Raw genomic sequence first — 13,349 nt, forward strand, 5'->3', positions numbered from 1 at the left:
CAGTATCTCTGGGTAAAATTTTATATTATCATTTAATACCAAGCGATTTTTTAATTTTTTTCTAACAATTATTTGAATTGTAATTAATGTTTAGAAGAAAAGCTGAGGATCTAATTGTCAGAGCCAATTGCACAAGTTCTATTCGCAACTGCGTTATAAAAAATGTAACAGACATAATTCTGCCTTTCTCAGTAAAAAGTGATATATTTTATAAAACCGATTTCGCTCTTCTGATACTCAAAAAACCGATTCCTTACTCTGATTACTATATTATACCCAAAGTACAATCGACTGAAGATTACACTCGTATCAATAAGTCTAGATGTTTTATAACTCGTTGGCAATATAAGCCTTGTCCAAGAAGTAATTATTTATATATTTATTTAAAAAACTTTTAAAAATTAAATTTTAATTTTAATCCAAATTCTTTGCAACAGAAAATTTTTAATTTTTATCCTTTTCAAATATTAGGAGACCGGGGCATGACGGTCCCTAAAGCGATTTTTATTTTTGAATATCGGATACGAATTTAAAATTTAAAATTTTCCCATAATTTAGGAAAAAAACTTTTTTTTTCAAAATTTTTTAGGGGGGTCCGTCATGCCCCGCATATATTGTATTACTTTAAAACGACAAATATATCACTCAATAAATTTTTTATAGGATATAATAAACTATCATATGATATAAATATTTGTGAGAGAAATTGGATAACTTTTGAAAATCATGAAATTGAAAAAATATTTAATGATGGAGACGGAATAATATTTTCACGGAGAGACGATACTAATGACACTGTCACTTTAGTAAGTAGTTTGTTGTCTTGTGTAAAATTTAACTATGATAATTTTATTACAAATATTTACATATATTTATATACATATGATTCATTATACTTTTTCGACAGAGTTTTTATGGAAGTCCAATAATTTGTCATGGAGTGGAAAATTCTGATACAGAAATTTTATTCGGAATAGCATTATTCGACGTCGAGGTGACGATGCCGGATAAGAATTTAAATAAAAAAATGTGGTCTTTAGTTGGTACATATATTAATCTTATTGATAAATATTATGATTTGCGCCAAACAATTGGTGGAATTCATAATATATAATTAATGTTCATATTAAAGGACGTTTATATATATATATAAATATATGTATATTAACCAATAATTATAATATGACGATGTTACAATCTATAAAAAAAAATAAAATAAAATAAATGACTATCTTCATAATGAATTTGTATTTTATTAAATGAGTTGATCAATAAAATTCGTCAATATATATATTTCAATTGCCGTAAATAATAATAAATATTTTAGAAACTAGTATTGATATTAATAAATATATTGGTGATAATAATATATATGGGGGTTAATGAAATCGATAGTAAATCAAAAGAATCAATAAAAAGTTTAGAAATGTCAAAATCAAAGGGTAAAAAGAAAAATAAAAAAAAGGAGGATAATAAAGAGCGTAAATTACGTCCACGTGAGTATGATACTGTTGTTAAGTAGGTGAATAAATAATTAATTATTGAATATAAACAAAAAAGGGATGTCGAACATAAGGTACAGTGTGCAAATAGAGAGAGAACTGGGCGAGTCTAGTGAAGGAAGACAATTGTTAATTAAAAATGACAGCAAATCATTGAAGCGACGTTGGGCCGCACTGGGCCTTTTTTGTGCCCTAAATAGCACGCAGTGCTGCGTTTGGAACACATGGGGACCAATTGGTAAATCTGTTATCCAGGCGTTTCCTAATTGGAATAAAAATTCACTGGCGCTTATTTCCAATTGGGGCTGCATCACTTATTTGACTTGTTGTCTGCCTTGTTGTTGGCTGCTCAATGAAACAGGTGAATATTTACTTATTTTAAACCTTTTAAATATCGGGAGCTCACAGGGTCCAAGAAGTCGCCGAAAAAATTTACTAATTAATATTTATTTATTTTATTTAAATTACTCCTTGTTTATTTCGCCCTAGAGTTGTTTATATAAACAGCACGACAGTCCGATTTAAATGTAATAATGGTTAATTGTGTGAGTTGCAATAGTGATAGTTTTATCCTCCGGGTAATAAGTTTGATAATCAATACCATAAACTCTTGATATACACGGCGATTATTCAATGATAATTATTATCATGACATTACGCTAAAAATAAACTCTGGCAAATATTTAAATATATATCACAATCCTACAACATCTGATTAAATTATTAACATCACCTTCATATTTATATTCACTGCTCCAAGTATTAAATATTTTAAATTGCCACTCTCGTATAATTACTCACAATTTATCAGAATAATAACGACTATTACTAATTACAAATATCTTTACAATTTTTTCAATCAACCATTGAACCCCATTACCAAATTACAATTATTATTTACATCAATACAAATTGATTTGTAACACCTAGTGGATGTATATTGTTACAAGTTATCATATATAAGAAATATATTGTAACTAAATAAAAAATTTTAAATAATGTATGTAATTGTCAATAAATTAATTAGTTAATTAAAAAAAATAGATTTAGCTACTCCATTGAAAATAGCCGCCGTCCTGTCAACAGTAGCTACATCCTTACGTTGCATATCCACCCGCACATCAATCTTCACCACGTAGGTGCGATACTTAAATTAAAAAATCCACATTAAATATATAACTCATATATTTATTAAAAATAACTTGTATTACCTTTAAAATAGGACCGCACACATGGCAGCGATAATAAACGGACTGGCCGGAGTTATCGTCGGCCCAGCCACAGCTCTGGTCTCCGCCGTCTGGTTCCCAACAGGAGAACGCACGACCGCCACTGGAATATCCTCATCTTCCAGTCAAATTGGCATGGCTCTTTCCTATATCCTTGGACCAGCTCTTGTCGGGCTCAGCAAAAATAGCAATCCGCCTCTGTCCAGCCGAAGTTCAAATCCGATTCTCCGTACTGTCCAAATTACAGGACCGAGTCTCAATTTTACTGATGATCATAAAAGCGCAAATATTGCTGGTATATCTGTCTATCAGATAAATTTGCAAGACCAGATAATGTCATTGATGAGAATCGGTTAGTCCATTAAATATTTTCAAAATTTTTAAAATTGTCATCAAAAACAAACATCGCTTTCTTTATGGAAATTTTCTTTTGCAAAAAATGAAAATTTTTGCAGATTAACACTAAAAGTTTGATAAAGTTTTCCGTCAAATTTTCCATCTTTTCTATAAAAATTATTAAGACTTAATTTTATTGAATTTTCCTGAATAACTGAAAATCTGTTTTTTATTGCCATAGAAATTTTCTGCTCGAAATCTTTCTAAAACTTAATAATTTTTCCATCAAAATGATGTTTTTTGCAGAACATGCTTTCATGGAATATAAAATAAAATATCGACGTTCGAATTAGCAAATTGTCTGATTATGTTTCGTAAGTGATACTGTGCAGTTTTTAGATGCTAATAGTCAGAAAAATATAATTTTAATAACCTTGACAAAAATACTATACATATACTAGACATGGAACTGATTTTTAGATGAAAAATATTTTTAACTTCGTATTTTTTCGCATAAATGCCGGATTTCCTGAAATGGAGTTAGACAATTTGCTAATTAGAACTTCAATATTAGAAACTCTTATTTTCAATCTGCAAATTATTTTCACTTTGCAGATGACAATTTCCGCAAGGGTTAGCACTGTAGCTTAAATTATTAAAATTTTTCCAGAATTCGTTATTCAATGCATGGTCCTAATTGGAATATTGGCATGTTTTCCAAAACAGTCCCAAATATCGAACACGAATATTCAAGTATCAACGCTCGGATTATCCGAGTCATTAATTAAAATCACGAGGTAATTTATAAATATCTCTAAAACACCTGTTTAAATTTATTTCTAATGACGTCACTGGTGATTATATTCACCGAAACGACGCTCAAGCTTAAGTAGAACCATCTGGCCGGGCAAAATCATGTCCCTTTGGCGCAGAGGATAGCGCGTTGGACTTCTAATCCAAAGGTCGTGGGTTCGATCCCCACAAGGGATGACATCTTTTTTTAATTTCCATTAAATTAATTCCTCACTCATTATTGATATTTATTGAATACTGTGCCTATTCCCGTTCGCAAAATCTAATTAATATTAAGCATTCTAAAGAATTTTAGTTTTGAAAATTTATATTCGATTATATATCTAATTTCCGATTTTAACAGCTGGCAAAATTTTTTTTTTTTATACTTGTCACTAATTAGTTAATTGTGATAATTACCGGTATTTATTATATAATTAACGTATTTTTTTTGTTAATTAGAAACAAGAATATGTGGTTTCTTTGTCTTTCTGCGGCATTAACTCAGGGTATGACGAGTCCTTGGTTGGCAATGATAACAATGGCTTTTGGGACAATTACACAAGTAAATAAATATATCAATATATATATTTTTCATATTTATACTTAATGGTCTCTTCTAAATTTGTCTTGTTTTTTTTAAGACCAAAATTAAAATTTTATAAATATTGTTTAAAATTTAAAAAAAAATTAATTTATGGTCACTATATATATATATATATATATTTTTTTTTTTTTTTAAATTTACACCCTATAATTAATAGTAACTTATATATTTGTCATAATATTTCTTAAATATTAAAAATTGTTACAATAAAATTTTCTAAAATTTTGAAAAAAAAAAAAAAAAAACTTAATGATTAAATTTTCTAGGAAGAATCAGATAAACTAGCATTTTGGACAGTGGTACTAAGTAGTATATTATGTCTAGTAACATCAAGAATGATGGACATTTTTCAAGGACATTTAAAAGCTGCGATATCGGTATTGCTTATTATTTCATCAATGATGTTTCTATGGATAATTCTACTCGATAGCAAAGTACTTGTCTTTCATAAACACGAATTATATGCTGCTGTAATACTTGGCATTGCTACTAACTGGTCAACTTCCGCCCTGTTCTTGGAGTTAGCATCCGAAATTTCTTTCCCCATTTCCGAAGCCATTGTCGGCGGTTACATGATTTTTTTATCGAATATTGTTGGGATGATATTTTATTTGTCTTATTGTATTCCTGGAATGGGTAAAATCAAGTCACTTTATAAATTACTATTATTAATAATTTTAATAATACTAATTAATTAATTTTGTATGTTTTAGGGGGACGATGGTCAACTTGTCTAGTATTTGCAAATATTTCAATATCAGCCATTTTTGTTATGTGCGTCAAAGAAGAATACAATCGCACTAAACGTGAAAGCCAAATGATTCCACAAAATAATTCATAAATTATACATTTTTTTTTTTTTTTAATTTATAAATTTATTTTATAAAATAATAATAAAAATTTTGGTTACCGTCAGAGTAAATCGGAAATTTTAATTCTGAATTCAGCCGCCTGATGGCGCTAGCTCATGGTACGAAAATACAGTTTTTAGTAAAAAAAGTCTTTTTTTTTTTTAATAAAAATTTGGAAAATTTTAGGCACATTTATTTTAATTTAGGAAAAAAAATAGAATTTAAAATTTAATAATTCGCGCTCTTTAGCTCTAGATTTATATGGATGTCGATAATAAAAAAATTTAAACCTAGGCCTGATTATAGAACAGGGTTCAAAATTTCGTAATTTCAAAAGTGCGAAAATTTATTTTTAAATTAAATGGATCAAAATAAAAAATTGTGGTTGATAGTTTTATATTCAAAAACATGACTTTCAATAGTATACGATGATAATAGTTGAGAATTTTATCTGTCTTTCGTCATGCTCCAGCTCCGAAATAACCGAAGCATGACTACAGACTTCTTCAGACTTCTTTCTAAGATATATAATAATATATAATATAATATGTATAATACTTTATAAAATATTATATTTTTTTTTATTCATGCCTTAAAATAAAATCAATTGCAAAAAAAAAAAATCTAAAAAAATGCACATGTAGAAAATTAAAAAATCTATACATGCAATTTTTCGAAATATTTTTTTTATTCATAATTTTTGATTTTGAAAAGAATCAAAAAATGATTAGACGTCTGCTAACTGATACTCAATTTCTTGTCTAATAATTTTTGGTTTATTTTTAAAACGATGAATTATTAAAAAAAAAATATTTCGAAAAATTGCACCTACAGATTTTCAAATTTTCTACACATGCATTTTTTTAGATTTTTTTTTTTCGTAATTAATTAGTAGAAAAAAAAATCCAAAAGTTATTAGACGTCCGCTAAGTGATACTGATTTTCTTGCCTGATAATTTTTGGATTTTTATTAAAACGTTAAATTATAAAAAAAAAAAAATATTTCAAAAAATTGCACATATAGATTTTCAAATTTTCTACACTTGCATTTTTTTAGATTTTTTTTTTTCCTAATTAATAAGTAGAAAAAAAATACAAAAATAATTAGACATTGGCTAACTGCGGTATCATATAATTATTTATATAAATTTATAAAATAAATATTTATTTAAACACTTGCAAGCGTCATTGAATCGTGATTCCCTGTGGGCGAGGACTTTAAGTGCATTACTACATGTAAACCGTACGGCTTCGGCCTACTCTCCTTATATTCTGAATAACGTCACGGTTTCTCCAACCATATAAGGCTAACTTCTTATTCTTATGTTATATATCTTATATCTGCTGAACAAACTTTTAAAACTCTCGATTCGTACATGAGCACAGTACAGTCTTGTCAACTTAAATAAAATATAATAAAATAATAAATATTATTTTTGTCATTCATAAATATCATTATTCATTTACTTATCTACTTACGAACACGTAATACTGTCGATAAATATTTATATCAATGGACTTGTTATTTAATTTAAGTAGTTCAGTAAATAAATTATTAGATATCACTAATCAATAATATTTATTTTTGCTAAATACTGAAAATTAAATTAAATTTTTTTTAAATGTCGAATAAATTATTGTTTTATTTCAGACCGATGACGTGATTGTTATTGAATATGTTATTTAAATTTAAATATAAATATATATCATACATATAATAGTTATAATTTGAATACATGAAAGTTTATAAATTTATGAGCCCATTTTTTTTTTTTTTTTTTTTTATTTAATTACTTATTTTTCTAATTGATTGAGATTAATTAGCATCAAAAAGTTGCTTGTAGTAAAATTCTGGGTCATAAAATCTTGAATTATTTTTTTAGTGACAATTAATTTTTTTAATTAATTCTAAAAATAATCGGATGATAAATTTTGTTACTTAACTTTACATTTATTATATTAGGGAATTGAATATTTATTTTTTGTCAGTAGGAATTGGTTATAATTAATAATAATTAATTAATAAAATAATTATTGCAAATGATTACAAAAAAGTTGAATTCCTTTTATATAAAAATTATTTGTATAAAAAAAAAAGGAAACTTTCACTTGTAAAAGTGTCATTGAAATCCAGTGTAAGTATAACAAACATATATAGTAATCGATACTTTACAAGAAAAAAATAAAAATAAAAAATATAAAATTCCCATAATTAAATAAAATAATTTCGCTGAAAAATTCAAATAATAATAAAATTTACCATGAACTCAACTTTGATCTTGAATAACTTTCGAAAAATTAAATTTATCAAAAAGTAATAAGAGACCTTTTTTGTAGAGCGTTCAATTTCCAACAAAAAACATAAATCAATTTTTTCGATATATCGATTTGCAGCTGAGTTATAAAATTCCAAAAATTTCCGTCGTATAAAATGATCCCGTAGTTAGTAAATGATTTGGATTTTTTTTTCAATACATGAATTGCAAAAAAAAAAAAAAAGAAAAAAATGCACATATAGAAAATTAAAAAAGCTATAAGTGCAATTTTTCATATATTTTTTTTTCTTATAATTTATCATTTTTTTTTAAATTCAAAAATTATTAGACGTCAACTTTCAGTTTTACCGTCAAAATGGTAATAAAAAATTACGATTAGCGACCTGTCAAAATTTCGGGCCCAAATTTTGACAGGCCCTTTGTTTTATATTTTCCGAGTCATAAAAAACAGTAGCCATATTTTTTAGTCACAGTCTAATATATATAATAGACATGACAAAAAGCATAATTGTCTTGTTGTCCAGAGTCTTTAAAGTTAATTAAACGTCTGTACTTCCAGACAAAGATCCCTACATACTTCTTCATACATCTATAACTATATGACTAAAAAAAAATTAACTCATCATAATAACAACATATATGTACCAGTACTCGTGTCTTATTTATCCGGCGTGGGTTTTAAAGCTTTTAAAAGAAAAATAAAAAACAAAAAAAAAACATGCTCCGCCAGTCTGACCTCATCGCCGTAAATGGTACTCACCAACAGCCTGACGTCACTTATTCAATGACAACTCGTAATTAGATATATAATAAATAACAATAATAATAATAACAATCTATATTATTTAAACATCTCCCCTCCACCATCAAATTGCCAGCTAAGAAAATTTTTATTATCTAACGATAATTATTTGGTTTAATTTCACGGGCACTCCAGGTTATCGGCCTCTTCATGAACCGTGTCAGAATAACTGTTTGTGCATTCGAACGTTAAAAAATATATATTTTTATTACAACCAATGACTATTTTTACTAACAATTTAAAATAAACGATAGTAATTTTTAAATAATAAATTTTTAAATTTTTCGCGGGAAAATTATTTTTTTGAATTACTATTCAAATTATTTAAATTATTGCCGAGGAAAAGAAGGTTCGTTGGACGTATAATGTACATAATATTTTTCATTACTCATATATAGATATATATATGTATATATGTATATATATACACGCCTTTTTAACTATTTTTAGATGCTGTCTCGACGCAGCGGAAACAAGGACTATGTTTATTTCATTTTATTAAACTGAAAGGTATTCCTCTAGGTACGAGAATTCTAAATTCGTTCACTGGTTAATTCAAATTATTTTGAGTAAATTAATTATTTAAAATTTTTCAAATTTTGAAAACTCAAAACATGAGAAAGTAGAAAATTATTACTGCGCTCTTAAATTATTAAATTTAAATAAATTTATTTTTATTTAAATTTAATTGTTGAGATAAATCGTATGTAGAATTAAGTAGTTGACATGGAGATGAGAGAGATGGGAAAAAGTAAGAGCAGGAGTGGGATTACCGAGTCTATAAAAGATTGGGAGCCAAGCCCGTGCGCCAGAACGTACCAGAACGTTTGAATCCTCAGTATCCGTCACAACTCTATTTTTTAATTTTCGAGGCATTTATTGTCCACCTATATTTATATATATTTATATATATATATAAAAAAAATTTACTGTGAAGTTTTAGTGAATTTATTTTATCAATTATTTTAAAATGGTAAGTCGTGAATTATTTTTACATTACGGTTTATTTTATAGACTGAGTTGCCACGTGGGTTCTAATTATTTTTAACTTGTGCGTCATGTATTTTTTTTTCTTTATTTAGAAATTTTTTTTACAACTATTTGTTCATTTAATTTTTATTATAAAAAATTGTTTGATTGTATTTTTAAAATGGAGAAAAAAATGAAAATGTACTATTTTATTTATAGCGTGAGTGTATCTCAGTCCACGTTGGCCAAGCCGGAGTTCAGATCGGCAACGCCTGCTGGGAGCTCTATTGTCTAGAACATGGAATTCAGCCGGATGGGCAAATGCCCTCAGACAAAATGTTAGGCGGCGGTGACGACAGTTTCAATACTTTTTTCAGTGAAACCGGGGCTGGTAAACATGTACCGAGAGCTGTATTTGTCGATTTGGAGCCTACTGTCGTTGGTAAGTTATCTACGCTTACTCTGGTGGATCAGAATTACACTAAATTACCGCAAATTACGGTATTCAAAAAAATTACATCAAAACTGCAGAAATTTATGACAATTTGCGGTTAAAATACGACCACTTCCCCGTAAATTTGTGGTAATCCTGCGGTACTGAACCGTAAATTTGCAGATTTGCTGCAAAATTACGGTATTTTCCCGTAAAGTATTTTCCTCTTACGGTAAAAATCCCCAAAATTGCAGTCAGTTACCATGCTGAGCCATATTCTGCCGTAATTTGCCATAAAATACGGTAAACTTAAGTAAATTACGAAATTTTTACGATAAAGTTACGGTAATTCCCCGTAAATTTGCGACAATCTGCGGTAATTTACCATAGAGTGTAGATTTACCGCGAAATTACGGCATTATACCGTAAAGTATTTCACTATTACGGTAAAAATGCCACAAATTTCGGTAAGTTATTGTAATTAGCCGTACTCTACCGTAAATTCCCTCAAATTACCGTAAAATAGGAAAATTTACAGGATTTCACAGTAAAATTGCGGTAATTTTCGGTAAATACGGTATTTTATTAAAAAATAAAGCAGTTCACTATGTTAGGGTAAAAAAATATCACAAACTGCCATAAGTTACCGTAATTTACTGTATTCTATCGTAAACACCATATTAATACCCCTACTTACTTTTTTTTACGGTAATTTGCCGAAAAATACAATATTTTGCGATAAAACACGGTAATTGTGACTCAGACCCGCTGGGGTTATAATTAACCAATCTTACCAGAGCCCCACCCCTCTCGGCCATCTTAATGATCTTTTACTTGTATTTTTCTAGATGAGGTACGCACTGGAACTTACCGCCAGCTATTCCACCCCGAGCAATTAATAACCGGTAAAGAAGACGCAGCCAACAATTACGCTCGCGGGCATTACACAATTGGAAAGGAAATAGTTGATCTCGTGTTAGACAGAATCCGCAAATTGGCTGACCAATGTACCGGTTTACAAGGATTTTTAATATTCCACTCCTTTGGCGGTGGTACCGGTTCTGGTTTCACGTCCTTATTGATGGAACGTCTTTCAGTTGATTATGGTAAAAAATCAAAACTTGAATTCGCTATTTATCCAGCGCCTCAAGTATCCACAGCCGTCGTTGAACCATACAATTCAATTCTGACAACCCATACAACATTGGAACATTCCGATTGCGCATTTATGGTCGACAACGAGGCTATTTATGACATTTGCCGACGTAATTTGGACATAGAACGCCCTACTTACACCAATTTGAATCGTCTTATTGGGCAGATTGTGTCTTCAATTACGGCGTCATTGCGTTTTGACGGAGCATTGAACGTCGATTTGACTGAATTCCAAACAAATTTGGTACCATACCCGCGTATTCATTTCCCATTGGTCACTTACGCACCGGTAATTTCTGCAGAGAAGGCTTACCATGAGCAATTGTCGGTCGCTGAAATAACAAACGCATGCTTTGAACCCGCGAACCAGATGGTCAAATGCGACCCAAGACGCGGTAAATATATGGCCTGTTGTATGTTGTATCGTGGCGACGTTGTACCTAAGGACGTAAATGCTGCCATTGCGACAATAAAAACAAAGCGGACAATCCAATTCGTCGACTGGTGTCCTACTGGATTTAAGGTTGGTATCAACTACCAGCCGCCGACAGTGGTACCTGGTGGGGATTTGGCCAAAGTACAACGTGCTGTTTGCATGTTGTCCAACACGACGGCCATTGCTGAGGCATGGGCAAGACTTGACCACAAATTTGACCTTATGTACGCAAAGAGGGCTTTTGTTCACTGGTACGTTGGCGAGGGTATGGAAGAAGGAGAATTTTCAGAAGCAAGAGAAGATTTGGCGGCTTTGGAAAAAGATTATGAAGAAGTTGGCACTGATTCTGTTGAAGGCGAAGCTGAGGGCGCTGAAGAATATTAAATTTATAAAAATCTTTTTTATTTATTTGTTATTATTATTATTATTTGAGGCTTGTTCTTTTTTGTTGTTGATGCGAACTTGATTTTTTATTGCGAAATAAAAGTATTTAAAAATTTTATATATTTATTTATATATTAATATCACGAGCAGTTAAAAATGGCGCCGCGAAAGTGGATAATTTTTAACAGGAAGTGGTTCGAATCCCATTACAGGCATTTTTTTTTTTAAATTAAAATGTGGGGGTAAAAAAAATTATTTTAATTCGCATCAATAAAACAGAACTAAAATGCACTTGAAAAAAATTTATATGAATTTTCTATGACTTTGAACTTTTATACGATTCCTTGAATGCAATAAAAAAAAAAGAATAAATAAATATGAATTAAAACAAATATCCTCATGCGTTTTTTTATTTATTTTAACTTGCAAACAACACACTTGCACATATTATTAATAAATTAATAAATTCAATTATTTAATACTATAAAAATTATATATATTATATTATATATAATAAATATATACCATACTTTGAAAGACATTGTGAAATTTGATGACAAATTGCCCGAAAATGTACGCAATAAAGTTACATATATACATATATTTGTATGTGAATATATATGTATATATTTTTAAAATTTTAAAACTAAAGGCATTATTTAATTCAAAAAGACAATTTACATGGATTGTATTGCTATATACACACTTTAATAACGAAAAACAAACATTACAATAATTAACTAAAATTAATATATAATTTAATAATTAATAATATTATAAATATATTATGCATCAGATCAATCGTAAAATCCTATAAATTATTTTCTCTTCCTCACATTTTTTTGTTTATCTTTTAATAAATAATTTAATTAACGGCGATTAATCAATACCATTAATCAATTATTAATAGATAATGTAATTAGTCAATTGTTTAGTTTAAAAATCGCGGCATTTCGTTTTGAACCCTGTGATTATTTAAATAATGAACGAAGGCCGCGATTTCGAATTCATTTATTTGTTAATTAATTCATTAATTAATTAATTAATTACTTTGTTTCATTTAATGGGTTAATAGGTTAGGTAAGGAAAGATATGAAGAAGAAAAAATGCATGAATATAATTACAATAATTAATCTATACGATTGTTTTTTTGTATTATTTCCTTACAATGATAATCATAATTAATTAATTAATTATTATTAATAATGTAATTAAATATTATAGTGCAATATCTAAAAAAATTTGTCTTTTTTTATGCATCTTACATTAGTCAAATACACTTTACTCAAAAATTTACAATATTATTTTTTATTATTGCCCTTACAAACTTATCGAGCGTTAATTAGCATTTTATTCATTAATTATACTTTAAAATAAATATGTGAGTTAATTAATTATAAATAATTATTTTTTAAATTCAAACTCATTTTTAAATTTTTGTTTGTTCCCGCGCTTAGTGATCGGGTACTCCCGTATTTTTACCACGTACTGTAATTTAATTGGTTAACGTGTACGCACTTTTTGTTTTCAATTAATTGAGTTAACAAATGAAATAATAAAAATATATATAAATGTAT

At 28.4% G+C, this 13,349-nt stretch overlaps 2 protein-coding genes and 1 non-coding gene across 3 annotated transcripts; all 3 read left to right on the top strand.

Annotated features, from left to right (window-relative positions):
• Positions 1–1,372: 1,372 nt before the first annotated feature.
• LOC103572621 (solute carrier family 49 member 4-like) lies at positions 1,373–5,140 on the top strand (the record flags this gene model as incomplete). Its single annotated transcript, XM_014444560.2, has 8 exons — positions 1,373–1,496; positions 1,561–1,863; positions 2,547–2,637; positions 2,725–2,931; positions 2,986–3,083; positions 3,738–3,864; positions 4,322–4,424; positions 4,733–5,140. Coding segments are annotated over exons 1-8 (1,461 nt in total), but the record flags the coding sequence as incomplete, so codon positions are not given.
• On the top strand, positions 3,985–4,057 carry Trnar-ucu (transfer RNA arginine (anticodon UCU)). The gene has a single exon. It is a non-coding gene; the product is annotated as a tRNA-Arg (tRNA).
• Positions 5,141–9,196: 4,056 nt separating the features above from the next.
• LOC103572589 (tubulin alpha-1 chain) lies at positions 9,197–11,890 on the top strand. Its single transcript, XM_008551237.2, has 3 exons — positions 9,197–9,368; positions 9,584–9,806; positions 10,646–11,890. Exons 1-3 carry the CDS (start codon positions 9,366–9,368, stop codon positions 11,770–11,772), a joined length of 1,353 nt encoding a protein of 450 aa, XP_008549459.1. The 5' UTR covers positions 9,197–9,365; the 3' UTR covers positions 11,773–11,890.
• The last annotated feature ends 1,459 nt before the right edge of the window (positions 11,891–13,349 follow it).

The sequence above is a fragment of the Microplitis demolitor genome, chromosome 5 (assembly GCF_026212275.2).
Source record: "Microplitis demolitor isolate Queensland-Clemson2020A chromosome 5, iyMicDemo2.1a, whole genome shotgun sequence".
NCBI classification, from domain to species: Eukaryota; Metazoa; Arthropoda; class Insecta; order Hymenoptera; family Braconidae; genus Microplitis; species Microplitis demolitor.

Bases quoted from the DNA above. Each gene is read 5' to 3' on its own strand.
- LOC103572589 (XM_008551237.2), top strand. The intron at 9,807-10,645 runs GTAAGTTATCTA...GTATTTTTCTAG, and splicing joins TTTGGAGCCTACTGTCGTTG to ATGAGGTACGCACTGGAACT.